The following is a 27979-nucleotide window of genomic DNA, read 5'->3' on the forward strand; positions in this document are numbered from 1 at the left end:
AAATTATCCTGCAAATAAGTTAAAAAGACAGTGTCGGGTCATTAAGAGTTTTTACACCAATTCGAGATCTTCAGTTATAATCATTATTGTTTTAATAACCAAATTAACCATTACATAATACAGCAACTTTTCACTTTACAAATTATGCAATGCAAACCAGAATTAGTATCTGTTGAGTCAAGCAAATCACTGAACCACGTATTAAGGCATTAATAGTCTGATGTGGGGATAAGCTAGAGCAATACCACAGTGAGTTAAGGCTCAAAGGTGTCCTATCTGTTAATGATAGCGGTAAAATGAGCAAACGTTACATTCATTCGTCAACAGTCTTCAAATAAAAGGTGGAAGGGGCTGAAAATGACAAAAACGAGACAAACTGGTAAAACTGAAATCAACTGAACAAAGTATCCTCTTTCTATACAAAGACATGAATATTTACAGTGACAAAAGAAAAGGTAAACATAAGTGAAACATTACATTAAACATATTCCTAATGCTCATTTCTAATGAATTGTGCTCTCAAATAATACATGGTGAAACAAAACTTTACAGACACACCCTGTATTAAAGACTAAAAGCGCTGATGTCATGCTGCAGCAAACACAGTGGTGTTTTTTAAGAGGTTTCCGCATTCACTTGGCCACAGAAACCAACAAAAGCTTCGGTAGTCAAATATGGTCGCAAGTTCCGTTGAACTCCGTTGGTAACGACAGACCTTGCGACCATAAGCAGGCACTGGGAAACGCACCCCAGGCAGAGAATCATCGGTTGGGTCTTCAGTAAATCCGCATCAAACACTTTTTTTGTGAAGCATACAAAAAGTCTATTTACACATGCTTGAATTGACTTCCAAATTATTTTATACTCTGTATATTTTGAAATAAGAAAACATATCACAGTGGTACCAGACACTGTTTAGCAGAAAAGAGCTGCAGGTGTGTTTGTAAAAAGAAACAGGACAATCACTACACAAACACACACACACTTATCTACAACATTTAATGTTTCAAGTGTCTTGCTGAAATTTTAAAAAAAGCTTTTAGAACCTACCAGGATGATTAAAGTCTGGCAGACGCCAACAACGCATTACATCTGCAGCAGCCACAAAACTAAAAAAAAAGTCATCTACTGCAGAACATTCATTCAAACCCTGCTAAAAGTGCAATAAACATTTTGCATAAAGAAAATGAAGCCTATTTTAAGGCCATGTAGTTTTTTTCTTTTCTTCCCACAATGTTAATTTGTCAGGAAAATGTGCTCGTCATTAAAGTAATGCCACAATGTTAATGGTCCTCAGGTGGTTTCATTTTCTTTATGCAAAATATATTGGGATTCTGATTTTGAAATATGACCTGGACATTTCTTTGAGATTCATCATTAATACTAAGTATTTTCAGCAAGATTAACATATTTTGCAGTCTTGCTTTCTGAATATGTTTATGAGGCAACTATCAAATGCATATTGCTTTATAAACAGGATTTTTTTTCTCCACTTTTTGAGACACTTATTTAGCTTATAATTCAATAGTAATATTTGGGCCAGAGTTTCATCCCTAAATTAGATGCTTTGTCCATGTTTTTTTATCTGGAGTACAGAACGTTACTTGAGGCTTTCTGGAACGTCTTACTGGTCTACTCTGGCTGACACTTTTAAAGTGTCTAAACATGGAAAATGTTAAACAATGAAACATATATGACCACACCATTTCCTCAATGTTATTTTTTAGACCAAGCAATTTCTAAGAGATTGCTATAGGCATAGATTGCCAAGTACTCGCTAAAACTGTGCTATACACTGAAAACATGTTCATTCCCTCTAAACTGGAAATGCCTTTACCCCTCGTCTCAAGTGGAGACAAGAAATTCTTCCAAACACACAACTATGAACACAAGACAAATGAATGGTTTCAGTGCGAGACGAAGATAACTAGGATTTTTAAGCCTTTGGCTTGAAGGATGTTACAGTGAAGCAGCTCTGTTTGGAGTCCTCTCCGATGCATTGATCTATGGCAGTTGAGCTGCCTGGGATGAAGTTGGGTGTCCGGTGGGTGGAGGGGGAGGTGGTGGATGCACGCCGGCCTGCGTGTTGGGGGACGGTGGAGGCGTAGGCCGTTTAAATTTGTCAGGACTGTTGCTTCTTCTTGGGGATGGTCTCTGTTTGGAGAGAAAGGACAGTACATACACTAAACAATCTTGAACTTGTCATGGGATGTGAAAAAAAACTGATGTTTAGAACAGCTGAAGATTCACAACAGTCCTTTCTAGAGCTGATAAGACCATGACATAGTACAAGCAAAATCACTATCAGGACATAAAGTTTGTTTCTGAAGTTCCAAACAGTAAGCCAAAGTGAAATGTCTGAAAAGGTTCACTCAGGGAGGTAAACACCTTAAAACTACTTGTTTGCCATGTTTAATACTGTAAAGTGGCTTGGCTTTAAAGCAATCTATTGTATAAAGGGGTATATAAATTAATGTGACGTGACTCGACTGGAGTGCTGAATTGCAGGGTTTAAAACATTTTTAAAGACCTGTACAAATTAATACCATATGGGCATGTAGAGCAAGATCCATGGTAACACCCAAATCATTCAAAAAAAATTGATGAGCTACCAATATTTAGTGTAACCATGTAGCAAAACAGTCAGTTATGTCTGTTTTGGCTCTTAGATCAGTGGAAGCACAGGCTAGGATTTGTAGATCACAAATGTTTGAAATGTAATCCAAATTACCTTTAACACAAACACATTACAACAAGATAAAACAGGATAGGCCCACATGGAAATTGTGCTTTGTTTGGAGCAATCAGCAGAAAACTGTACCGAATGAACGGTTGTGTATTACAGGCTATCTGAAGTTTTCAAAGTCAAAATTAAACATGTTTAGACTTTATTTTAAGACCCACACAAATTAAAACCCATTCAATTTCAAAATAAAATCTTATTTTGCATGCAAAAAGGAATATTAGCAAAACAAGGTAACTGCTCATTTAAAATACTCCAGACTAGACTAACTGCATGATTCTAGATAAATTGAGAATCGCTAATTTTTTGTTTAAAATAGTCAGAACCTCTATTAAATTGCATGTTATTTTGTTTAATTGTCTATTCAGACTCTACTACTGTATGAATCAGCATTTTTGAAAGAATCTTATGAATAATCGATCAAATGACAAATAAATGTGAAGTCACTTGTCGTCACCTACCAGTGTAACAATGTAATTGATACAATATTTATTTGAAGCTAACACAGATTTTAATGTACCACTGTGATCGAAGTTAATAGAAACAGCCATTTCATTTTCATTTAGGAATGCAATTGTGTGGGTATTTGAATCAAGATCGTGATCTTGTAAAAATGTATTGTGCATGTGAATGCATTGAATTCGGTTTATATATTATATACAATGAGGAAAATAAGTACATTTGAACACCCTGCTATTTTGCAAGTTCTCCCACTTAGAAATCATGGAGGGGTCTGAAATTGTCATCGTAGGTGCAATTCCACTGTGAGAGACATAATCTAAAAAAATAAAAATAAAAAATCCAGAAATCACAATGTATGAATTTTTAACTATTTATTTGTATGATACAGCTGTAAATAAGTATTTTTTTGAACACCTGAGAAAATCAATGTTAATATTTAGTGCAGTAGCCTTTGTTTGGAATTACAGAGGTCTAACGTTTCCTCTAGTTTTTCACCAGGTTTGCAAACACTACAGGAGTGATTTTGGCCCACTCCTCCACACAAAATCTTCTCTAGATCAGTCAGATTTCTGGCCTGTCGCTGAGAAACCCGGGTTTTTGATTCTCTATTGGGTTTAGGTCTGGAGACTGGCTAGACCAAGCCAGAACCTTGATATGCTTCTTACAGAGCCACTCCTTGGTTATCCTGGATGTGTGCTTTGGGTCATTGTAATGTTGGAAGACCCAGCCTCGACCCTTCTTCAATGCTCTAACTGAGGGAAGGAGGTTGTTCCCTAAAATCTTGCAATACATGGCCCCGGACATCCTCTTCTCAATACAGTGCAGTCTGTATGTATTTTCTGTCAGTCCCATGTGCACAAAAAACACCCTCAAAGCATGATGCTACCACCCCCATGCTGTTCTTGGGATGGTACTCATCATTCTTCTTCCTCCAAACTCGTTTAGTAGAATTATGACCAAAAAGTTCTATTTGAGTCTCATCTGACCACATGACTGTCTCCCATGACCCCTCTGGATCATCCAAATGGTCATTGGCAAACTTAAGATGGGCCTGGACATGTCCTGTTTTTAGCAGGGGAACTGTCCATGCCATGCATGATTTCAAATCATGACGTCTTAGTGTATTTACCAACAGTAACCTTGGGAACGGTGGTCCCAGCTCTTTTCAGGTCATTGACCAGCTCCTCCCGTGTAGTTCTGGGTTGATTTCTCACCTTTCTTAGGATCACTGAGACCCCACGAGGTAAGAACTTGCATGGAGCCCCAGTCTGAGGGAGATTGAGTCATGTTTAGCTTCTTCCATTTTCTAATGATTTTCAAACTGCTTGGCAATTTCCCTGTAGCTCTTTCCAGCCTTGTGGAGTTGTACAATTTTGTCTCTAGTGTCTTTGGACAGCTCTTTGGTCTTGGCCATGTTAGTAGTTGAATTCTTACTGATTGTATGGGGTGGACAGTGGTCTTTATGCAGCTAACAGCCACAAAAAGGTGCATCTAATTTAGGATAATAAATGGAGTGGAAGTGGACATTTTAAAGGCAGACTAACAGGTCGTTGAGGGTCAGAATTCTAGCTGATAGGCAGGTGTTCAAATACCTATTTGCAGCTGTATCATACAAATAAATAGTTAAAAAAAATCATACATTGTGATTTCTGGATTTATTTTTCATTATGTCTCTCACAGTGGACATGAACCTACGATGCCAATTTCAGACCCCTCCACGGTTTCCAGGTGGGAGAACTTGCAAAAGAGCAGGGTGTTCAAATACTTTTCCTCACTGTATATAAGGGGACCAAGAGATTCTGAAATCTCTTGCTGCTTCAATATACCTGTATATATCTTAATTAAAATCATAATCAAAAATTATTTACAATATTTATCTTCCTACATTATTATAACGATTATTTCCAGTTATGATTTTGTTTAAGAAAATCACGGATTGTTTCTTGCTTTATAAAGTATTTGGTTTCTGAGGAGTGACTGAGGGCCTGGCCTAGAGATGTGTGATTGTTGCTATCAAGTGTTTAGTGACGTGTTGTTTGTTTGGATTTTGGGCGCATCACACACCCCTAACATGCCAGGAGTGCAGAAACAGTGTTTGCTCACTTGGCCTGGCTTCCAGATATAAAATATGGATTTGTCTTTCATTTAATTTCTAATATTATACATTTCCTTTTACTGAAAAACTAAAGAATCAAGATGAAAATTGTCTGTACTATTGAAAGTTTCTGGTCAGAACTGGAGCTTAATCAGCTCCAACCTTGGAGAGAATGTGTATCTTTGTATGAGCGCAATATTCTGTGTTACAGATGAGACGGGGAGAGGGCGAGCGTGGCCTATGAACTCCTTGTGAGACTTGAGAAGCTGCTGATGAAACTGCTAACTATTCTTCAGTAAATATTTATTTAAATTAATTGCACTCCTGGCGCTTGGCCTTCATTTTTCACTACTGGTCTTGGGTCATAAACTGTTAAAGGAACTGTATGTAGGAAATGTATTTCAATTAATCTTAAAATGGCCCTGATATGTCACTAGACATTAAGAAATCATATTAATTTCAAATACTTTTATCATTGACAACAGTAGTCCGGCCAGGATATTGTCATTTAAAAGTTGTTGTCGCAGCCCTCAACTGATGTTGATGTTTTGGCCTGAAGCTCCACTCTCCGCCTATCTACTAATCACAAAGTCAGTAGTGATTTGGCATCTGGGGGGAGGGGGATACACCGCTCAGCAGTCATTTGAAAGTAATTGCAGTACCAGCTTTGGCCACAATCTTACATACATTTTCTTTAACCCCTAACAATACAAATTGGAGGTTGACCATAATAATGTTTCAAAAAATTGTGCCACAAAAAAGTTATTTCCTTAGTCTGACGAGGCAGTCCGACAGAAGCTACAACTTTTGACAAGTCAGACTGCATGTGTATAGTGCACACATGCCATGTAGGTAGGTTAAGGACCATGCCACTGTCAGCAGCTAAGACTATTGGCAATAGCAGTGTTGTTTGAAGGGGGTCATATAATGGTACATGCACTTTTATAAGATGATCGTATGGAAATGTGTGTTGGCAGTGCCTGTACACAACTATCATATAATGATAAAAATCCATCCAGTGTTTTTTTTTTTTTTTTTTTAAATCTCCTTATACATTTTCCCATCTCAAATCAAGCCGTCCGACTGTGTGACGTCACAGTCAGACGCCCCTCTCACGATTGTTACTGACAGCAGCGTTTCAACACAGACCCGCCCTGAGCGAGCTATCATAGTCCGCCATTGTTGTATGCTGAAGCAGAATGGCGTCCAAGCGATTGTGGTGTTCTGTTCTTGGATGTAATAATGAATTGCTAATAATGAATTGCATTTTGATGTTCCTAAATCCAATCCACTGAAGACGCAGTGGCTGAGTTTTGTTTTTGAAGGGAATATTCCCCCCGATCAACGTCAATGCTTAAATGTTTGCGCAAATTATTTCTCACCACACTGCTTTATAAACGAGGTTCAGTATAAACCAGGTTTGGCTAAGAAGCTGCTCCTGAAAAAAGGATCAGTCCCAACTTTTCGTGTTCCTGCTGCACCTCCAGAAGAAGTGAGTGTAACGTTTTTTTTAACCTTTATATTAATCTTTGCAAATCGCTTCCACGATTCATGTATGCGGATAAAGTTGACAGGGTAAGTTACATTACGGCATGTTTTCTTTGTATGACGTTCTCAATATAATTCATAATCCTACGTTTATAATGAACATGGAATCAGAGACGCGGGGTGAGCAAAGCTCATTATCATTTAAAGTCGAAAGGGTTCACCAGGTAAAACGAGTGTTCTCTTACAATACTAATGAGAGTTTTTAATTAAAGTATATTACAAAGTTTTCATTTAGACACTAAAGAATAATATTAACTTTTACAAAAATGTAATTTTCCCCCTTTAGAGGTCATTTTCTACAAAGTTACAAAATATGTTTTATATGTACATATGATAAAAACTGGTAAGATCTTGTATTAAAGGGGTCAATATGATTCTATTTTAAATGATGCTACTTGGTGTCAGAATATGTTTTCATGGTTGAATGCTAAAAAAAGCATTATTTTTCACATACTGTACATTATTGCAGCACCTTCATTGCCAGTCTGACTGAAAAGCTTAATTGAAGCTTCGTCTTCCTTTCCGTATGGCTTTGGGCAGACATTATGCTAATATGGCACATTGTGATGTAGATGTTTGCAAAAGTAATGTCTGGAAATCGATCTAGGCGTTTTTGGCAGGTCTGTATCAGTGTTCTGTCAGAAAAAATAAATCCTGTTGTGGGAGACTATGAACTTTGTAACTTTGCATACATGCACAGATATATTACATACTAAAGGAAAAGAAAAACATTAAAGGAGACCTATTATGCCGCTTTTTACAATATGTAAAATAAGTCTCTGATGTCCCCGGAGTGTATATGTGAAGTTAGCTCAAAATACTCTTTTTTTTATAACATGTTAAAATTGCCACTTGGGGTGAGCAAAAACACTGAGATTTAAGAGCTCATGGTCCGTGATATAGCAAGCAACAACAAAACGGGACAATCTCACATACTAAAAATGTCAGACACAGTGTTCAGCCTTACATGTTTGAACCGGAGTCTGACAATAATGTAGAGACTCAAGAAAAAGTGACAACATGCAGCCGGACATTTCTGAATGGTTAATTTGATGAGTTAACCATCTCCAAGTCATCAATAAGCATGTTCCGTCATGATAATCTATAAACTGCTGTACAGGCGCTTGTGTGAGAACTGTTTTAAGATGCCTACAAAGCCAGAGAATATATGCAGCATGGAGACAGAACAAGTACAAGAAGGTAGAACAAGGTTTAGTTTAATTACGGTAATAACTTATGGTGTCATCTTGCTTTTATGACATGCTATTGCATTTGTGTTGCATACTGTATTACAATAAAAGTGAAAAATCCTGGATGCAACAGCTTGAGCAGACTCCCAAATGTGTGATTGACCATCCTGGATTGGAGCTCGTTTAAACGTTTATTTTCTTCAGATCACACATAAAATTTGGCACAGACATTGTAAATCTCCAGCTGCTACAGCGAGGATACAAAAATAGTGGACTTTGTGCTTCTCACTCAAGGCTGTGTTTATGCCAATAGGGCATATCGTCACCGGCTGTGGGCGGGACTTCTCCCTACAATGGAATCTGAAGAGACTGCTTTTGAATTTATATTGAGTTTTACCATCACAGGCTAGTTGTTTTCACATGCTGTGGACACACATCGGTGTTCAAACACCTTATTAAAAGTGAATTTTGCATAATAGGTCCTCTTTAAAAAGCATCATATGACTCCTTTAGAATTTGTTTACTCGCTTTAAAAGCAGAGCATTCTAACAAGGCATGTTAAAGAGAAAATGGGAAATGAAAGCATCAGTCTGAATGTCCAAATGGCGTACATGGCGTACACCACTTGATCAAATCATTTTGAAACAGACTAAAAATATGAGATTTTAGGATGGATTTCTATGCTGTTGACGAAATTGATCGTGTACAGCCATAGCGGACATTTTAAAACCCAAGTATACTTTTGGGCTTAATAGGAAGGGGAAAAAACACATTCATGATGGTGCAGACCAAAAGGAACTTACTGCAATGCCGTGCGAGGCTCCTACGTGGACATGCAGGCCGGGCGTGTTGTAGTAGGACATGCCTGCTCTGGTCAGTGTAGTTGGCGGGGTGAAGCCCACTGTGTGACTCGCATATGACAACCCTACAAAACCAAACATAATGAGGTACACAAAGTCAGTGAGGGTTTAGCAAAGTCACTGAAGTGTATTAATGAGTTGTTATACAGTGTTAATGAACTGGTCGCTCTTTTCCACACAATAACAATGAATAGGGATTGAAGCGCTCAAGATTTAAAAAGGGGGTTAATAATGGCCTTCTGAAGCGAATTGGTGGGCTTATGTGAGAAAAACATCCATACTTAAAATGTTATAAAGTAAAATATCTAGCTTCCGCTAGAACACTTCCGTATTCTACTTGACATGCTACGTCCAACGTCATCGCTTGCACAGCAGTTATGCTTTTTCCATAAGTTGAATACGGAATGCGGTCCGCCAGAAGTAGTGATAGGTCGGTCATGAACGATTTGTTCATTTTTAACAAATCTTTAATATGATTTGGGAACAACAAACCATCTCAGAAAGTGATTAGAAAAAAATGAATATCCCATAGTTTCTGTCCCGGAAAGAGAAATTATTAGCTCACGCCTCAAGTCTTTGGTTCCGACTCTTCTAAGTCACTTTCTTTAATATTAATTTCTCTATCCAGTGCCGACAGCATAGCTCAGCTTCACATGATGAACGAATGACTCGAACCCGAAGACTTGAGACAAGAAGTAATCAATTCTGTATCCGGTACCACAGACTGTATAGCTCAGTTTATGGGGATGCCATGTGGTAAACACGATTCAGATGAGTTTGATTCAGATGATTAGGTTAATAGCTCGTTAAGGGAACCTTTTCATGATATGCTAATTTTTTGAGATTTTGGGAATTTTGGGTTTTCATGAGCTGTATGCCAAAATCATCAGTATTAAAATAATAAAAGACCTGAAATATTTCAGTTGGTGTGCAATGAATCTAAAATATATGAAAGTTTAATTTTTATCATTACATTATGGAAATAATGAACTTTATCACAATATGCTAATTTTTTGAGAAGGACCTGTACACATACATACATACAGTACAGGCCAAAAGTTTTTGAAATAAGTTTCTTCTGCTCATCAAGCCTTCATTTATTTAATCAAAAATGAAATATTGTGATATATTACTACAATTTAAAATAATTGGTTTTCAATTTATTTTAATTTAAATTATTTATTTCTGTGATGCAAAGCTGAATTTTCAGGATCATTCCTCCAGTCTTCAGTGTCACATGATCCTTCAGAAATCATTCTAATATGATGATTTATTTTTAAAGTTGGAAACAGTTCTGCTGCTTAATATTTTTTCATAACCTGTGATACTTTTTTTATAATACTTTGATGAATAAAAAGTTAAAAAAAACAAAACAAAGCAGCAAATGTTTTAAATTAGAAATCATTGCATTTGTGTGATAAAGACATTTTGCGAGACCTGTGGGACAAATCATTCCAGTTGCCTTTTTCCCACATGCTTACGGAGGGGGGAGCTAAAGCTCATTATAATATGCAAATCACTGTTATCCAATCATAACAGTGGGCTTTTACTTCCAAGTCTTTAGTGCGGCACTCCCATTAAAACAGAGCATTCCATGAGAGCCTCAAAACCAGAGTAGAAAATACCCTATTACTTATTCATTATGTTTTCGAATGTAAAAACCACACGAATATAATAAGTTGACCTGAAAACAGTATAAGATAATTTAAAAAGCCAGTTCATGACCCCTTAAAAATAACTCTCACTATATTCATCTGAAAGAAAAATGTCATGAACATCTAGAATGGCTTGAGGGCAAGTAGGCTAAATCATGGGGTAATTTTCTTTTTTGGGTGAACCATCCCTTTAATTATGCTTTTTTTGGAGCTCGACACACCCAGTCCTCATTTAAAATATATTTTGATTAATTTCCCTTTTAATCTTTCTGAACATTTTCATTAAACAATGCATTGCATTCCAATTGGCTTATCCATGATGCATACATGCTTTGATTTCAGTCAAAATATGGCATATTAATTTAGTTGCCTGATGTTTAGAACAGTCTTCGTGATGGGAACACTCAGTAGTAAGAGAAAAAACTGTTTGCTTGTGGATTAATTATGAGTATCTGCCTTAACCTGAATGCTCTGATCTGCTAAATAATGTTGACTAGACCTGCTCCTGAAGACATATTAGGACTAAATCTGACTACAATCATATCAGTTCAGAATCAGTTTATGAAGAAGTGTGTTCCTGCAATAAACAAATTAATAACCGTATATTTAATTTAATTCTCTAATTGTCTGTGTAAAATAAAGGAAAACAGATTTATTGCTTTTCTTATTAAAAAACAAACAAACAATCAAATACTAATCAAATAAAATGATTAGTAGATTACAATGATCAGATGAGTTAGGAAAGTTGCATGAAGTTCTATTTCAAGTAAATATGGTGTACCTGGTGAAATGGGTCTGCTGGAAGACGGGGAGGGGCTGTAGGGAATGGGGCTGGATACGGTACGGGGACGTAGGCCTTGCGCGGACATCTCATTGAAGTACCTGCATAAGAATAGGTGGTGGTTAAAATGTTCATCAGTCAAATTAACTGGAATAAAATAGAGCATATAAGTGAAGCATAAAGCTTTGTTTACAAAATAAATAATAGGTTAGCAATTAGATGTTACAACACAACCATGGAAATATTTGGATTTGTGCAGAATAAGGTGTAGATGAGTTCATAAAATTAAGCAACTTGTCAGCTTTGCATTCTGTTTCACCCAATTTTCCTCAGATTTAAAAATGTTCCATGAGTTATTCCGCTGGACATGAAATCTTGTTTCTTTTCCCAAATCTTCACTCACGTCTCACCCACTTTTGAACCCTAGAATGGAGTCCGAAAACTTTTTAGAGGCTCTTAGTATAGTTCAAATGGCATGAAACTCGACACACATCAGAACTTTCAGCCGCTAGACACAGAAAAGAACTTAGAAAAAGTGGTGGAGAGGGAGCTCTGTAGTGCCACCTTTTGACAAAAGTGGGTGGGGGGTATTTTTTGCCAATAGTCACCACATTTCTTTTACTGAAAATTATAATTTAACACTATGACATGAAATTCATCCAAATTGAAATTAACTCATGGATGTGGCCGTGTTTCTGGTCATAGTGGCACCAGCTAGTGAAGTAAACGTGGCATATTCAAACAACTTTGACTTGACTTGTCTTTTTCCTCTTCAGACCTTTTACAACAAGTGTCAGTTATTTTACATCGGGAGAACACGAAGATATTAGACCAGAGATGGTCTCTCTCTGTCCTGCTCGTGTCCCACATCTCTCTCAAAGTGCAGAACAGTATACGAGATGACATTTTTATTTATATTAGGAAATAGAAGACAAATGTTGTTTATTTTTACTTAATATATGTACAGTGACAGATACTGGCATGTTAAAAGACAGGTGTTTGATCCGCATCACCTAGCTGTTCCATGGGATATGAATGTTTTTTTCCTTAGGCTGATCACAACGCGCTAAAAAGACAGAAGTATCTCTGCAAAGTCGGAGTGCAGACGCTGATCCATTAAGCCGCATCATTCTTACGGCGCATCAAAGCGGCCGCTTCCGAGGATATTGACAGGCAAGTGCGTAACTGAAATAAGAAATGATGGGCCTCGGTGGTGATTTTCTGTGGCTTCAGCTTGATGACGAATCTGTGTTATGGGCAGCCCCTCATTTATTTTTTCAGCTGCGTACTGATACGCTTGCCTGTCAGTTTCTTCAAAGCAGCTGCTTTTAGGTAACCTGACATGGTTATACTCAGTTCTAGTCAGAATTTGAGTCTGATACTGCTCCATTGGGCTGTAATTATGAGGCTTGTTTCAACCAAACCAGGAAAGACCTCAATTGGATACACTTACAACCAATCAGAGCAACGAAGCAACGGATAACGTTAGTTGTCAAATGTCAACAGAACTCAACTGCACTGTGTTGCCAAGACTGCGTTTTTTTTCTGCGAGTTGTTTTACATGTCTGTGGGTTGAAGAAACCTCAATTATGCAATATATATACCCAGGAATGTGAATTTTAGCAGCTAACCTTGCCCAAATAACACACATTTTACACCCCAAACGCCCCCCCCCCCCCTGCCAGAGCTCAAATGTTGTGGGCGGGGCTGAGTTCGGCTGGCATCCAGGCTAGCTTTTAGGATCATGATAAGCTTTTCTTTGACTGTTAGTCTTTTTAAGACGATCTTTTTGGGCTCACCATCTTCTAACATTACAGTCTGACACACTGTTTCTTGGCTGCTTAATTAGAGTTGTTTGATGACTGGTGTATATATCAGTCCAGAGTTTTTCACTCCCTAATTTAAATTGATTGACACTGACAGCACTAATTTGTAGATGATACATACCCCACACCCCAAGTGTTACATGTGATGTTTGGGCTGCTGGTACCTCTCATCGTCCATCTCCAGGCTGGACTCACTCTCAGAGAGCTGTCGGCACAGCGCCTCCCTGCGCTCCACCTCCCTCTGGAGCTTCCGCTGCAGCCGGATGTTCTCCTCCCGCATGTGGCGCTCTTCTTCAATGTACTGAGCCCTTTTCTCTGTATCTGTAAACACATACACAACATTGAGCGGTGCTCATTTTTATGTTAAAGTCATACGGCTACAGTGCATTGGTACACGTGCACATCCACGAGTAAACCAAATGAGGTCAACATGATAAAAAGCATGTGACCATATGAGAAAGTTTTAAACCAGTTGATGGAACCATCACTTGCTGTATTGGGCCAGATCATTTGTTCTTACTTTACAACAGTCTGACATTTATTAATCATGTACAGGTAATTTTAAATGTCACCAAGGCTGTGTTATGTAATTTTTATACAACTGTGCAAATGTTTTGTGATAACAGCAACATATCAACTTGTGACGCACTTAAAGTGATGGACTGTTGGGAAAAAGACTAGGATTTTATGAACCATAAAAATAAAGTAGGAGAGCCTTTGTACTCAGAGACTTCATAAACACACACACAAAAACACGAAACAACAAGTCTTCACCAAGCTTGACCTCGAGGACAGGATCATTTCAGCATAGTACAGTGTCCTTTTTGTTAATGCAGATACTGCCATCTAGTTGCCATGTAAAGTAATGTCATGAAAAATCACCAGGTGGCAATAGTGAAAACAGGATTTGAAGAAGATTTTTAATTAGGGCCCAAGCCCTAAAAGGGCGCAGAGCCCGATTGTTTTTCTTAGGAGTTTTTTTTAGACTATTCCGGCACTTTTGGGGCCCTTATCATGCTCAAAAACTCTTGAAACTTTGCACACACATTGGACTCTGTGGCCATCAGGGCCGGACCAAAGCTGGTACCCGGGCGTGGCAAGGGGGCTTGACAGTGGGGTCTGAAAACTTGGTCCATATCAAACACACTTGCACATAGATGTATGAAATTCGGTACACATAGATCTCATCGGGCCAAACAACTTTCGTGCTCTAAGTTATACGTCAGCCCAACAGGAAGTCAGCTATTATGGGTTGTTCAGAAAAACACATGCTCTGGAATTTGAAATACTCCTCCTAGGCGATTGACCCGATCAGTGCCAAACTCGGTCAGGCCAAGGCATTGAGGATGCAAAATTGCGAGCGGATTTTTGATATCTCGAACGGTTTGGCCATGGCGAGACAAATTCATGGCGAGAAAAGGGAAACAGGAAGTGTGTTATAAATTCTGCATGCATTGACTAAATGGGCAGTTTCCAGATTTTGATACCGTCAAACCTCCTCCCTATTTTACTTCGGTATACGGTATTACCGTGAAAAATTAAAAAATTAGGACGTAAGGCTCAGACAGCGTCAACAAACGGTTGGCTTGTGGCTAAACCACTCAGAAACTGAATATCAAACTATTAAAAACTTTTTATTAGTAACAAATAGCAGTTTATAAAAAAAGTGAGAAAAAAACCCAGTAAAACAGAAATAAATTAACAGGGTTGCGTTTCCCAAAAGCATTGTAAGCAAGTTGCTCGTAGATCAATTTTCACCAATGGTCTCTACGGCAGCCCAGAACATTTGCGCAGAGACGCGCACACAAATTACTTAAATTCAAACACACCGGGTCAACTTTTAATAACAAAGAGCAGCTTATAATAAAGTGCAAATAGACCCACAATAAACATAAACATCCATATTATAAAAATGATTGCAAAGCAATAGTCCTAAATAAAAACTTCCTTCTTTCCAGTCTCATTTCAAATATTGTTTTTAACAAAAAAACAAATGAAATACCTGAATCAATTAAATAAATAGAAATAAAACGCACAGCATTTTTTCCAGAGAAGTGGAAAAAAAATTCCTCATCTCGAGACGTGTAACTTGATCCAAACAGTGGGCTGTTATTTCAGCTCTGACTCGGTCCTCTACGGTGCCGATACCGACGGGACCTGCCATTGCATCGGCTTCTTTTTTTCCCTGCTTTTTTTTGCAGCAAAAAAAGCTGATGTTTATTTAGGCCTATTTATTTATTCATTAATTCGTTTAACAAATGAATGAGTTAATTGCTGCTTGCACCTTTAATTGGGATGTGGAGGCTGAAGGTCAAGTTCATATCCCAATGGATACATTCTATGCTTTTTTAATTACTTTATTACATACTCATCCCATTCAAAAGTTTTGGGTCAATTAGATTTTTTTGAAAGAAATCTGTTCACCAAGGCTACATTCATTTGCAAAAATACATAAAAAACATTTTTATTTCAATTTGGAATTACTGCTTTCTATGCTTTCTAATATATATATACAATTATTTTGGAATTGGATCGTGACTTCCAGAATCAGATCGGATCTTGAGGTGCCTAAAGATTCCCACCCTAACATACAATGATTTGTCTTTGTTGAATAATTTGGAAGATAAAATAAATACAAATCAAAAAAGCCTTACTTTCAATCTAAACTGCTTATGTCTCCTAAGCATAGTATTAATGAATGTTTCATGAGCAGTACAATAATCTCCCTCTCGTTCTTTAGTTATGAGAAAGAACCATATTCATCTACACAGTCGCACAAAGCAGAAGCACAACCAAAACAATGTTCTTCGACAAAGTGTATTCAGTTTTGTTTTTTATAACCACTAAAGGGCCAAAACTTAGAATGTGTACCTAAACTTTCATGGAAGAAACATTTTCTTTGAAATATTCATTATAGAACAAATCTGATGAATGCCATACATTAAGGTATTTTGAATTAAATAGGATCAAATTTTTTTTTTATGTTGTCAAAGGACAAAAAGCAGATCTAATGCAGTACTGGTACTTACGCTGTAATTCTGAAGTGCGGAGATTCTTCTTCAGACGCTCCACCTCACTCTTAAGGAATCTGATGTGTCTCATCATATTCTCAGGTGAGTCGATCTCCATGGAGATGTCTCTCGGGGACGGAGGAGCAGAAACCGGCTGGTCAAGCTTCTCCTGAAGAATCCTGCAGGGGTGGAAAAAATACAGACCTCTAACTCTTTCCTTTATTCTAACTAGGGATGGAACGATTACCGGTTTCAAGATCAAATTTACTGACAGTTAGTAATATCGTTTAAAATTGAATGATCATTAAAACCGTCAGTGATTATCACGATTTTGAAAACTTGCGGTAAATCCTGTCCAGTCTAGTGCAGGCGTGCGCAGCATGTGACGTAACGCTGTTTACTGAATGAGAAGAAATGACAGAAGGCAGTGACAGCACCGGGAGATTTTCTAGCCTTCTTAAAGTACAAAATCTGGGATGTGGGCATATTTTGGCTTTTACAAAAGTCCTGAGGGAAAATGATTCAAAGATGCTCTGGTCACTCTGTCTGCAGCAGAACATGCCAGAAGAAAGTCACTGTAATGGGGGAAACACTTCAAATCTGCGAAGATTTGCGAACGCAAGGCAAGTGGACTTTGACCTACATCTGGGAAATAATAACGTGAAGCTTGAGTCAAAGATGAACGAACACGTTCAGGCACGACTAGGGTGACATTTAAGGAATAAAATGTAGGGCTTGACATAAACACCCGACGTTTGTTTGGTGTATTTCGGCTGTGGCGTGTAACACACCCACTCACGTCGCTGTTGCTATAGTCACTTACTTATTATAGGCTTCTGAAAAGCCATCTGTTATAATCAAGTTGCGCATTATAACCGATCATACGTGTTTCTATTGAGTTTATGAATGCAATGTTTAATAATCAGATGCGTTCAGATAAGCCAGAGTTTTGTTCAGAGCGCGCTCTCACTCACTGGAATCTGCACTCAAAGCAGAGATGATCGTGCGTTTTACGCAGGAGATTCATTCAGCATACGGTTGAATGTTTTTGTTCTAGCTTATTTCAGCAGCAAAAATAGTTTAAAACAAACGCAGCAAAACCATAGCGGTAGATATGATATGACTGGCATACCATAGATATGACTGGCATAAAGTTGATTTGGCTAAAGTTGGCTTGACATTCGAGATTCTCAAATTTAGGGACGTCTCTAAAGTTACATACAATATTGGTATGCGGGTTAGTATAAAACTGACTGTAAAGTGTTTATATAGGTGTCGGGCATAATGCACACCTTTTGCATTTCTGATATTTATTAAAATAAACTGTCAAATCATATGAAAATATGGATATTATTTATTTTACTAGGATACTGTTTGGGCTCGTACACAAAATATGCTAGATTTAAATGCGTCATAGCTGATAGGACACTGATGAGAATATTGCTTGAACATATTTATAGAGATAATATTAGAGATTATATTTACACAAAATTATTATTTATGCATTATGTGGTGCTTTTATTTTCAAATATGAAACTGAAATGTTTTTAGTGTGTGCATTGGTTCTTTTTGAACACTTTACATTCCTAATATTAGGATCCGAAGGAAGCTTATGCATTGTGTTCTTATGCGACTGAGCTTATGTGACTGTGTTCTTCCACAACCAGGAATAACGATATATCTTAATCTTCCTCTGCATGTTTATTGTTGTTGGCTAGCACGAGCCCTCCGTGAGTCGGTGGGCAGGGCTACTGGATTAGACGCACTGTAGAGGTTTTTCGTCGCGCAATGACGCATATGAAACAAGACCGTTTGCTGAGTGAGCCTGATGTCTATAAAAGCTTTTCTTTGACTAACAAGGAAGTTTTCAGCTCTGAAACTTAGAGGATATTCTTAGATTACCATGACCTTTTATATATCAAAAGCTCAAGGGAAAGTTGATTTCGCAATTCATCACCCCTTTAAACTTATTTACACACAAAAGCATGTGTTCAGCATGTAGGGCACTTTAAATATTCAAAGTGTCTTCACTATGTTCTCAGTTACAAGGTAGTGTTTACATTTCTGAGGTGAGCCGTGGCAGCGTTACTGACAACAGAATAGACCTGACCTTTTTTCTGCTTCCAGTTTGTCCATGCGTTTCCATAGCCGATTCACAAGAGCTTCTTGTTCTTGCTCCAAAGTGTTTTCCAAGTCGATCTTCTCACGTCTGAGCTAAAAGAACACAACAAATATTCAAATACATGGGGGGGGGGAAAAACATTTAAAAGACTATTTTGGGACTCACGGAGCAAAAATTCAGTGGAGTTACCTGCTCTAAGGTGAGCTGTTTGGAGATGGTGTCGTTCTCCAGCTTCTTGATCTTCTTCATGAGTTTGTTCACTTGAAACTCTTGCTCCTGTTCTAAGTGCTGCTCCAATTCAGCTTTCTCATGTTGTAACTGAGCAAAAAGTGGAAAAAAAAAGGACTTTAAACTGATAAAACTATGAAAATAGTGTGTGCCAGATTTTATATTTAAGCTCATATTTATTATAGAAAGTGATAGGAATCTTAAAGGGGGGGTGAAATGCTGTTTCATGCATACTGATCTTTTTACACTGTTAAAGACTTGGAATCCCATACTAAACATAGACAAAGTTTCAAAAGTTAAGGTGGACGTTTGATGGGAGTATTTCTTTGTCAAAAATACTACTTCCGGTTAGTCATAAGTTTCGGCAAGTTTTTTGAGATCATGCGTCCCCTTTGACGTTAATGGGGACGGAATTTCCTTGTATGGGCCTTACGGACAATTCTACCGGAAGCGCGTGAGAGAGAGAGAGGGAGAGAGCGAAAGCAACAGCCTACGCCCATCAAAGCACTGGCTTGTAGGATGCTGGACAGGTGATATGCACATAACAATGTCACCAAAAAAGTGCGTTTTTGGTTGCCAGACCAAGACAGTCCTGCACAGATTCCCCAAAATCCCGCGTTAAGGCAACAGTGGATGTAATTTGCTTTTCCGGATCAGCAACTGAGTTGCGCGAATGTTTATATCTGTTCGCTGCATTTCGTTGCCGACTGTTTCATAAACAAGGCCCAGCTCGACGCCGGATTTTCCCAATCGCCTAATGCTGAATGATGGAGCAGTCCCAACGTTAGAAGGGTGAGTGAGACTGCTTCAAATGTCTGTGTTTTTTTTAGTCCGCTTACTGTCTACACAAACCACGCGTAAACACACAAACACACGTGCACAACTGCACTTCCCACATGTACACCTTCAAAGACAAAAATACGACGATATAATTCAAGTATAAATATGTAAATAACACAAGCCGCTAAGCATATTATATAGTTAGTGTATAACTTGTACCACATACAGACGTCCTGCTCTAGTCGTTTTTGCTGCTGCTCCTGTTCAACTGCAGCCTCTGGGTCTGATTCCGGATCATAGATGTATGGCTGTATCTGATTAAAAGCCATATTTTTATTTTGAATAAAGTTTTTTTCCCGCTGTTAGGGATGAGACAGCTTTACGACGCACTCGACTCAACACACAGCGCGCTGCTGCACACGTCATTATTTAGCTCCGCTCACACGACACGCCCCCACCCGCTCGGCTTTTTTCGGAAAGACTCGGAACAGCGCATCTTTCTTATATAATTATTAAAAAAATAAAGACTTTTCGGAGATATGCAGGATGCAATGCTACTCTATAGGTACTCAAGATTGACATGACACTGACTGAAACTGAGTGTTTCACCCCCCCTTTAAGGACTTTAAGAGTTCTTAATCGGTTTCCACTTCTGGGTTCAAACTATGCTTTGGTAACTTATTTACAACTTTTAAATGCAAAATGTTATTGTATTGTTTGAGGTCTGTAATTTAAAATTGTACAAAACACTTCTATATCACACTCTATTCATACTTAAACAATTTATTTGGAGTATTTAGTTTCCTCAAAATAATATTCAGCACCACAATTGTTTTCAACATTGATAATAATAATGTTTTTAAGCACCAAATTAGCATATTAGAATGATTTTGAAGACGTGAGTAATAATTCTGAAATGTAAGCTAAAAATAACTAAACTAGAAATTTCAAATTCAGATTTAAAATGGTATTCATTTTCCACAATATTTATTTTAAAACTTTTTTGATCAAATAAACAGAGACTTGGTGAGCATAAGAGACTTTCAAAAACATTTTAAAAATCTACAGACCCCAAACTTTTGAACAGTTGTGTATAAAGTCATTAGACACATTTTGAAAGTAAACATCATGAAAATCAGTGTGCTCCAGTATTTTCTAAAAGAAACCGCTTTCTGATTTCCAGCCTTAACTTAGGAGAACATTAGTTGAGTCTGAGTGCTTCATCTTTTATCAAAAAGCTGCGCCCATAACTCAACGTTTAACCATCTGTAATGAAATATGCAGTCGCATGTCACAATATGATTCTCTGCAGCAGCTCTCTTCCCCACTCAAACCCTTTCCTCTTTCTCTCATGTTACAAGGAAATTGAAGACAAACAGAATTCCCTTGACTCTTTAAACGAGTCGGCACTGCTGAAATAGTTCCCCAAAAGGGCATGGCGCACTACCTCTAAGGTGGATGAACCTCAAGAGTGTGGTAGAACTGGAAAGAGACTTTTGAGGAAGTTATTTCCTAGGTAGGTGAGACACTGAATGCTCTTGGTAAGGGAGTCAAATGTAATTATGTTAGCGACAGACACATTGAATGGCAGCCGAGCACTTACTTGCATGAGTTTTCGAGAGAGCTCATTGGTGAGGAACTCCTCCTCCTTCTCATAGTTGACTGCTAGGGTTTCTTTCTCTTTCTGCAGGGCCTGAATCTTCTTGAAGAGGGTGTTACTGATGAATTCTTCTTCTTGTTCTGCTCTCGCTTGCTAAAAAAAGATGTTTCAGAAAGTGTAACAATGTTATGAGAATACATCAGTAGCAGGTAATTGTTGTTTCATTAGGGCTGTATGTTAACTTTTTTGAGCACAAGTGTAACAAATATAAAACGTATGTTACATCTAATAAAACAACCACAAGTAGCTTAGTTTGTCACTTAAACAAGCAGGTGACTGGCAAAAGGAATGATAATGCTCAAACAGGGCAGGCAAAATCCAACCCTTAACAAGAACGCTTTAGACATTTTCTTTCTTTGTCCAAAATGCAGGAACGTAACATGCTTGCTTAACATTGTGTTTATATAGCCCAATATCTTAGCCTGACCCACATCAAGATGTTGGGTCTGGGAACACACCATTGACAGGGCTCAATCTCGAGGGGCGGGATAAATGATTGCCTTTCAAATTCCCTCTGCACGCAATAGGATATTGCTACAACCAACCAGAGCAACAAAGAAGGTGAGTGACGTAGTCAGAGTGAGTGTCCTTTTTTAAGAATTTAAAGGTTCTTTGTTCTTTTCTCAAAGAAAAGCTTTACTCCAAAGTCTTCCAGAGTCAATGCCAAAGCCGATTTGAAATACCGCTTTTCAGCAGCAGCCATCTTCTTTATTTTCGAGTAGGAGGAAATTCACGCGGAACCATTACAACTCTGCTGTCATTATGTTAACCCCGCCCACCAACTCTATACACGATGAGATTGGCCTGACCAGAGTTTGGTTTTTCAAGCTCGCAAGCCAATGGAGACGCTAGACGACCCTGGCTGCAAATTACATTTGCTGCTGGGGTCCGTCTAGATTTATAGGCTACCAATATCTCTGACTACAATCCAAACAATTTCCATTTACAATTCTCACAACAACAACTAAAAATTCAATGTAAAGAAAATCTACATTTCTCATTTTCACTCATGGAGATGACATGGAAAATGTGCTACGCAAAGTGGATAATTTCTGCCACCTGTTGGTAAACATGCCCTTTTAAAATGAAAACGGCATGAAATTACCATTATAAGTTATAACCAGTAGATGGCTGTAGAAGACCTATCATTTGCTAATTTGCCATATTTTTTTCAGAGATTATTAAATGACTATTATAGCAAACTTAAGTACTTTAATTGTTCTTAAGTATGATGGCAAATACAGGAAAAGTCAGTGTCATGCCATTTCGATGAAGATTGAAAATACAAAATAAATGTATTTCATTATTAATACCAATAATGTAATAAATTATTTGAATAACGTATTGAATAACTTTTTGTAAAAAACTAAAATAAAAAAATCTAATATTTTTTAGTTATTTTTTCTTTAACAGTAGGAGTTGTTGAACTTATCCAATAGGGACTTGTTTTTATTTGTTATCTTTTTTTGTGGCTTATAGCATGTAAAAGTCAAAAACACACTTTCTCTATTATTTTGATAATAGAGTAATCAGATTTTTTTTTTTGTGGTAATAAAAATAGACCCAAGCAAAGAATTAAATGTAAACATAATGATGGATAGGATAGGACTAGATGGAGGCAGATGATTCGCTGTGGCGACCCCTGAAAGGAACAGCCGAAAGAAGAAGATAATGATGCTCAAATAAATTATCAAAAGCAAGTAAACGTGTTTCCTAGAACAAAACTAAAAATACATAAACAAACATCGTCTTATGTACACTGTGCATATAACAATTGCCACCAACTGCAAGGCGCTGTTAGACTTTACAGCAGATCCAAACCTTGTTTAAAAATGGCCAAATTACACTTAATTCAAATGTTTACTTCATCTTTAATATTTGGCCACTTCTTTATGATAGAAATGTTACAGCCACAATCATTTCTTGAACAAGAATATGTGAATATCAGACAGTGTTCACTACCAGATGAATGCCATAAGCAACCTAAACTCACAGCATATGCAGATGGAGTTTGAGATGCGCTCCATGCATGTAAATGATAACAGTTCATGTGGAGCAGCATTTATGTGAAGAAGCTCAGACTCGTGTAACCTACATGCATATAAATAATTAAAGTGCATGTATATTAAACCCGCAGGCATGCTTGAATCGCAGCCTTTGTGATTTCCCAATAGCACTATGTCATAATACAGGGTTTTAAATAGTTTTCTGAGGCTACACGTATTAAATTGATCTAATAAAGCAGCCAGTTCCAGTATTTTTCCGGTTACTTGACACGGGTAAATTGCAATCGAGAATTTTCAAATGAGATTCATGACAGCTCTAATCCCATCATAAATCAACACATATTTTAGGTAGTTCACAATTATTAAATTTGGTTTTTACAAGCATTTAACAAAGTGTCCTGTCTCACTAGTTTGTTTCTAAATACACTAGCAATGATTTAGAGAAACACATGAGATGGTAAACACTGGGCCTAGGACAACAGACAAGATCATGAAAAGAGAAATCAAAGGCATTTCAGGACAATGCTTTGGTTATGAATTATGATTTATTTTTTAATTTACAATCCAAGCTCGTCTGACTTTTAGAGAAGAGAGACCAAATTGCAATGTGCTCCAAAACACAAGTGAGTTGCATATAAGGAACTGAAAGTCTACTGTCTAACAGAAAATATATTTCTACATGTGTAACTATGTAGCCATTGTAGCCATCTGCAGACTGTATTCCTGAGAGAATGGGACGTGCATGATGGAGTCTACAGTCCCTGACAAAAGTCTTGTCGCTTATCTATTTTCTAGAAATGCCTGATATTAACCTGACTTTTAATTAATTCATTGGTGTTAGAAATAGCTCATATGAAAAGCTAAAACCCTCCCAAATGAAGTTTAATGCACTAAAATAAATAATTTTCCCAGAAAAAATATTTATCATTTAATCAAGACAGAAAGGTCAAATTTTGGCAAGACAAAAGTTGTCGCCTATACAGAAATTGAACAAATTTACTGCAAATACAAAAATATGTCAGCAAATTAAGTTGTGGTGCTGTGAGATTCAAATTGAATATCTTGTATGACTTCCATGAGCTTGAAGGACTGCATCCATGCGGTTTGGCAAGGATTCATACAATTTATTGATGAAGTCATCAGGAATAGCTAAGAAAACAGTCTTGCATGCCTCCCAGAGTTCATCAATATTCTTTGGTTTCGTCTTCCATGCATCCTCTTTCATCCTACCCCACATATGCTCAATGATGTTCATGTCTGGTGACTGGGCTGGCCAATCCTGGAGCATCTTGATCTTCTTCGCCTTGAGGAACTTTGATGTGGAGATGGAAGTATGCGATGGAGCACCGTCCTGCGGCAGAATTTGGCCTCTTTTATGGTTGGGAATGAGAGGTAGCTAAGATTTCTTGGTATTTTAGACTATTGGTGTTGCCTTCCACCCTGCAGATCTCTCGCACACCCCCATACTGGATGTAACCCCAGACCATGATTTTTCCGCCACCAAACTTCACTGTTTTCTGGGTGAATCTCGGATCCATTCGGGCACCAGTAGGTCTCCTGCAATATTTGCGGCGACCGTGGTGTAATTCAACAGAAGATTCATCTGAAAAATCCACCTTCTGCCACTTTTCCTGCGTCCATCCTTTTAGCAGGCTGTGGGCCTTGGCAAATGCCACACGGTTTTTCAATTGTCTTTTGTTTAGTGCTGGCTTCCGGGCACTGATTCGACCATGGAGGCCATTTCGAGACAGAATCCGACAAACTGTTCTGGTTGACACAGGGACTTCAGGTGACCAGGTCTCGTGGAGCTCTGCTGCAGTGGAAAATGGGCTGGCCTTGGATTTGAGCCAACAAACGGTCCTCTTGAGCAGTTGTCTTGCGGGGTCTGCCTGACCTGGACTTGTCAAAAACGTCTCCAGTCTCTTCAAATCTTTTTTTTATCCTCTGTACTTGACGCTGAGACACATTGAAGGTGTCTGCCACATCAGCAGTGGATCTGGTCTTCAGCCTCTTGATAATCAAAACTTTAGTCTCAGGGTGAATCTTAGGCATGTTTGCAGAGGTCTAGTTGCAGTTGATGTGAAGGTCTAGTGTACTGGGGTTGTTTTTATACACACTTGAGACCTAATTGATCCATTATTAGTCACAGGTGAAGCTCATATGACAAGGTGACAACACTTATGTCTTTGCAAAAATTGACTCAATGGGCTTTACCAAGCTGTGAATATTAGAATACTTTTTGAAAGTTTAGTTTTTCACTGAAACATTATCACAAAAGCTGGTGGGATTAAAATGAGCCATTTCTTGTAAAAAAAATCTTGATTAGAAATATATTTCAGCGGCACTTTAGGTCAGTTTGTACACAAGCGACAAGACTTTTGTCAGGGTCTGTATGTAGATAAAATAAGGATGAAATAAACCTGATGAAGCCACCTAATCTAAGACCAACCAATCTCTCATTTTGAAGTGAACACAAACATATGCTCACAACAAACAAGAACAACTGTCAGATGATTATCACATATTAACTAGCACCTAAAACAAACTGATGACAGATTGTATTGTACTGTGCTTTATAGTACGGATGTGCGTACCAGTATATCATCAATATTTCATGCTTACAGTGTAATCAATCCATCATTCAGATGTGACAGTTTACATTATGTACTCTAGATTCCACATTATCATATTTGATACTCAAATATCGAAGGCCTCTAAATTGTCAACATGATCAAAATTTTGCAGAAAAGACTGTTGTACAATTTACTACGTGCCTTGTATCTTCTGGTTGTTGGTATGTGTATGGTTTTTTTTTACCCGTGAAGTTAAGGATTTTTAAACTCAAATAAGAATAACTTTTGTATTTTTGTTAGTTCCATTTCAAGATGAACATTTACTGAAGCAACTTAGTTATCCATAGCATATACATCCTTTTTTTATAGGAAAATCATGTTAAAATGTGAGTATCAAACATCAAGGCTTTTGAAGACACCTCTCAATCATCGTATAGCATTACAGTATACACTATATTGCCAAAAGTTCTGAGACGCCTGCCTTTGTATGTACCTGAACTTTAATGACATCCCATTCTTAATCCGTAGGGAGTGTGTTTATGGGAATTTTTGACCATTCTTCTATAAGCGCATTTGTGATGTCAGGCACTGAGGTCGGATGAGAAGGCCTGGCTCGCAGTGTTCGCTCTAATTCATCCCAAAGGTGATCTATCGGGTTGATGTCAGGACTCTGTGCAGGCCAGTCAAGTTCTACCACACCAAACTCGCTCATCCATGTCTTTATGGACCTTGCTTTGTGCACTTGTGCGCAGACATGTTGGAATAGGAAGGGGCCATCCCAGAACTGTTCCCACATAGTTGGGAGCATGAAGTTGTCAAAAATGTCTTGGTATGCTGAAGCATTAAGAGCTCCTTTCGCTGGAACTAAAGGGGCCAAGCACAAGCCCTGAAAAACAACCCCACAGCATAATCCCTCCTCCACCAAACTTTACACGTGGCACAATACAGTCAGTAAGTATCGGTCTCCTGGCAACCACCAAACCCAGACTCGTCCATGGGATTGTCAGACTGAGAATTCACGATTTGTCACTCCAGAGAACACGTCTCTACTGCTCTAGAATCCAGTGGTGGCATGCTTTACACCACTGCATCCGGCACTTGCTTTTCACTTGGTGATGTAAGGCTTGGGTGCAGCTGCTCCGCCATGGAAACCCATTCCATGAAGTTCTCTACACTGTCCTTGAGCTAATCTGAAGGCCACGAAGTTTGGAGGTCTGTAGTGATTGACTCTGCAGAAAGTCAGCGATTTCTTCAGGGCTGAGTTGCTGTTATTACCAATTGCTTCCACTTTGTTATAATTGCACTAACAGTTGACCGTGGAATATTTAGTATTGAAGAAATTTCACAAACGGACTTGCACAGGTGGCAACCGACACAGTACCACAACTGAATTCACAGACCCATTCTTTTCACAAAAAAATTATTCTAGAAGTGTCTGCAAGCCAAGGTGCTCTATTTATACACCTGTGGCAATGGAAGTGAATGGAACACCTGAATTCAATGATTTGAAGGGGTGTCGCAATACTTTTGACAATAGAGTGTATGTTATGCCCCACAGAATTACAACTACAGACAGAGCTTGGATCATAAAATAAGGCATAACATAATCTTAAAACATTATTGCGAAATATATTGAGCCAGCTGATTTTTTTTTATAAGCACTTTAAGTAGTCTGCTATATATATAAATATCAAATATTATAACAATTGTGCTCCAATTGGCATTCTACTGTAGCCTACTTAACTGTAGTGTCACTTAAAATGAACACCAAGAAGTTCCAATGAACCGTGTAATCTGTTAACTATTTAACTTGTATAGATATTAATTTAAACCAAATTAGTTATCATAATAAGGCTGACATTCACAGAGTAAATTACTATTCCCAATTAACTCAATTTTCTTGACTCTAAACACAAACAAAACTTCAGCGGAGTCAATAAAATGGGACTAAATGGCGTTTGTTTATGAATTAAAATGTTTAAATGAAAAAAGCATAACGGGTAATATGGGACAATAAAAGCTAATCATTAGCACATTAGCTTTAGTGAAGCGTAATTGCACCGTAACAGCTGTAAATGAGTTTAATAACACTATTTGAACTCGTTTAGTGTTTGCTTCCATATTCATTCAGGTAAATACGTATGACGAAAAACAGTAGTGAATGACTCACTATGGTGACACTGGCTTTGCGCAAGTCTCTATTCTCCTCCTGCAGAGCTTTACACTTCAGTTTAAACGTCTCGAGCTCGATCTTCAACACTTTATTCTCTTGCTGTAAAGATGCCAGGCGGTTCGACAACTCCTCTAGACGGAATGAAGAGATGAGAATGGAGGATGAAGAGGATGAGGAGCAGTGTGGGGTGGCTCCGTCCGTGTCGCTCTCACTCGCACTATCCGCCATCATTGAGCATCAGCGTGTGTGAGAGTCAGTGAGAGGAT

General features: G+C 38.0%; 1 protein-coding gene across 1 annotated transcript; it reads right to left on the reverse strand.

Moving 5' to 3' along the window:
• Positions 1 to 69: 69 nt before the first annotated feature.
• On the reverse strand, positions 70 to 27977 carry ccdc6b (coiled-coil domain containing 6b). Its single transcript, XM_067429726.1, has 9 exons — positions 27711 to 27977; positions 20905 to 21054; positions 18483 to 18611; positions 18282 to 18385; positions 16190 to 16350; positions 13325 to 13481; positions 11335 to 11435; positions 8842 to 8963; positions 70 to 2154 (listed from the first exon to the last, which is right to left on the reverse strand). The coding sequence occupies exons 1-9, from the start codon at positions 27942 to 27944 to the stop codon at positions 2005 to 2007; spliced, it is 1308 nt and encodes a 435-aa protein (XP_067285827.1). The 5' UTR covers positions 27945 to 27977; the 3' UTR covers positions 70 to 2004.
• Positions 27978 to 27979: the final 2 nt, after the last annotated feature.

The sequence above is a fragment of the Pseudorasbora parva genome, chromosome 21, assembly GCF_024679245.1.
Source record: "Pseudorasbora parva isolate DD20220531a chromosome 21, ASM2467924v1, whole genome shotgun sequence".
Taxonomy (NCBI): Eukaryota; Metazoa; Chordata; class Actinopteri; order Cypriniformes; family Gobionidae; genus Pseudorasbora; species Pseudorasbora parva.

What these genes read in the sequence shown, in the direction of transcription:
- ccdc6b (XM_067429726.1), bottom strand. Translation starts at nt 27,944, where the DNA reads ATGATGGCGGATAGTGCGAGTGAGAGCGACACGGACGGAGCCACCCCA. An exon ending in GCAAAGCCAGTGTCACCATA is followed by an intron (nt 21,055 to 27,710) that starts GTGAGTCATTCA and finishes ATCTTTTTTTAG; the next exon opens with CAAGCGAGAGCAGAACAAGA. An exon ending in AAACTGGAAGCAGAAAAAAG is followed by an intron (nt 16,351 to 18,281) that starts GTCAGGTCTATT and finishes CCACCCCTGCAG; the next exon opens with GATTCTTCAGGAGAAGCTTG.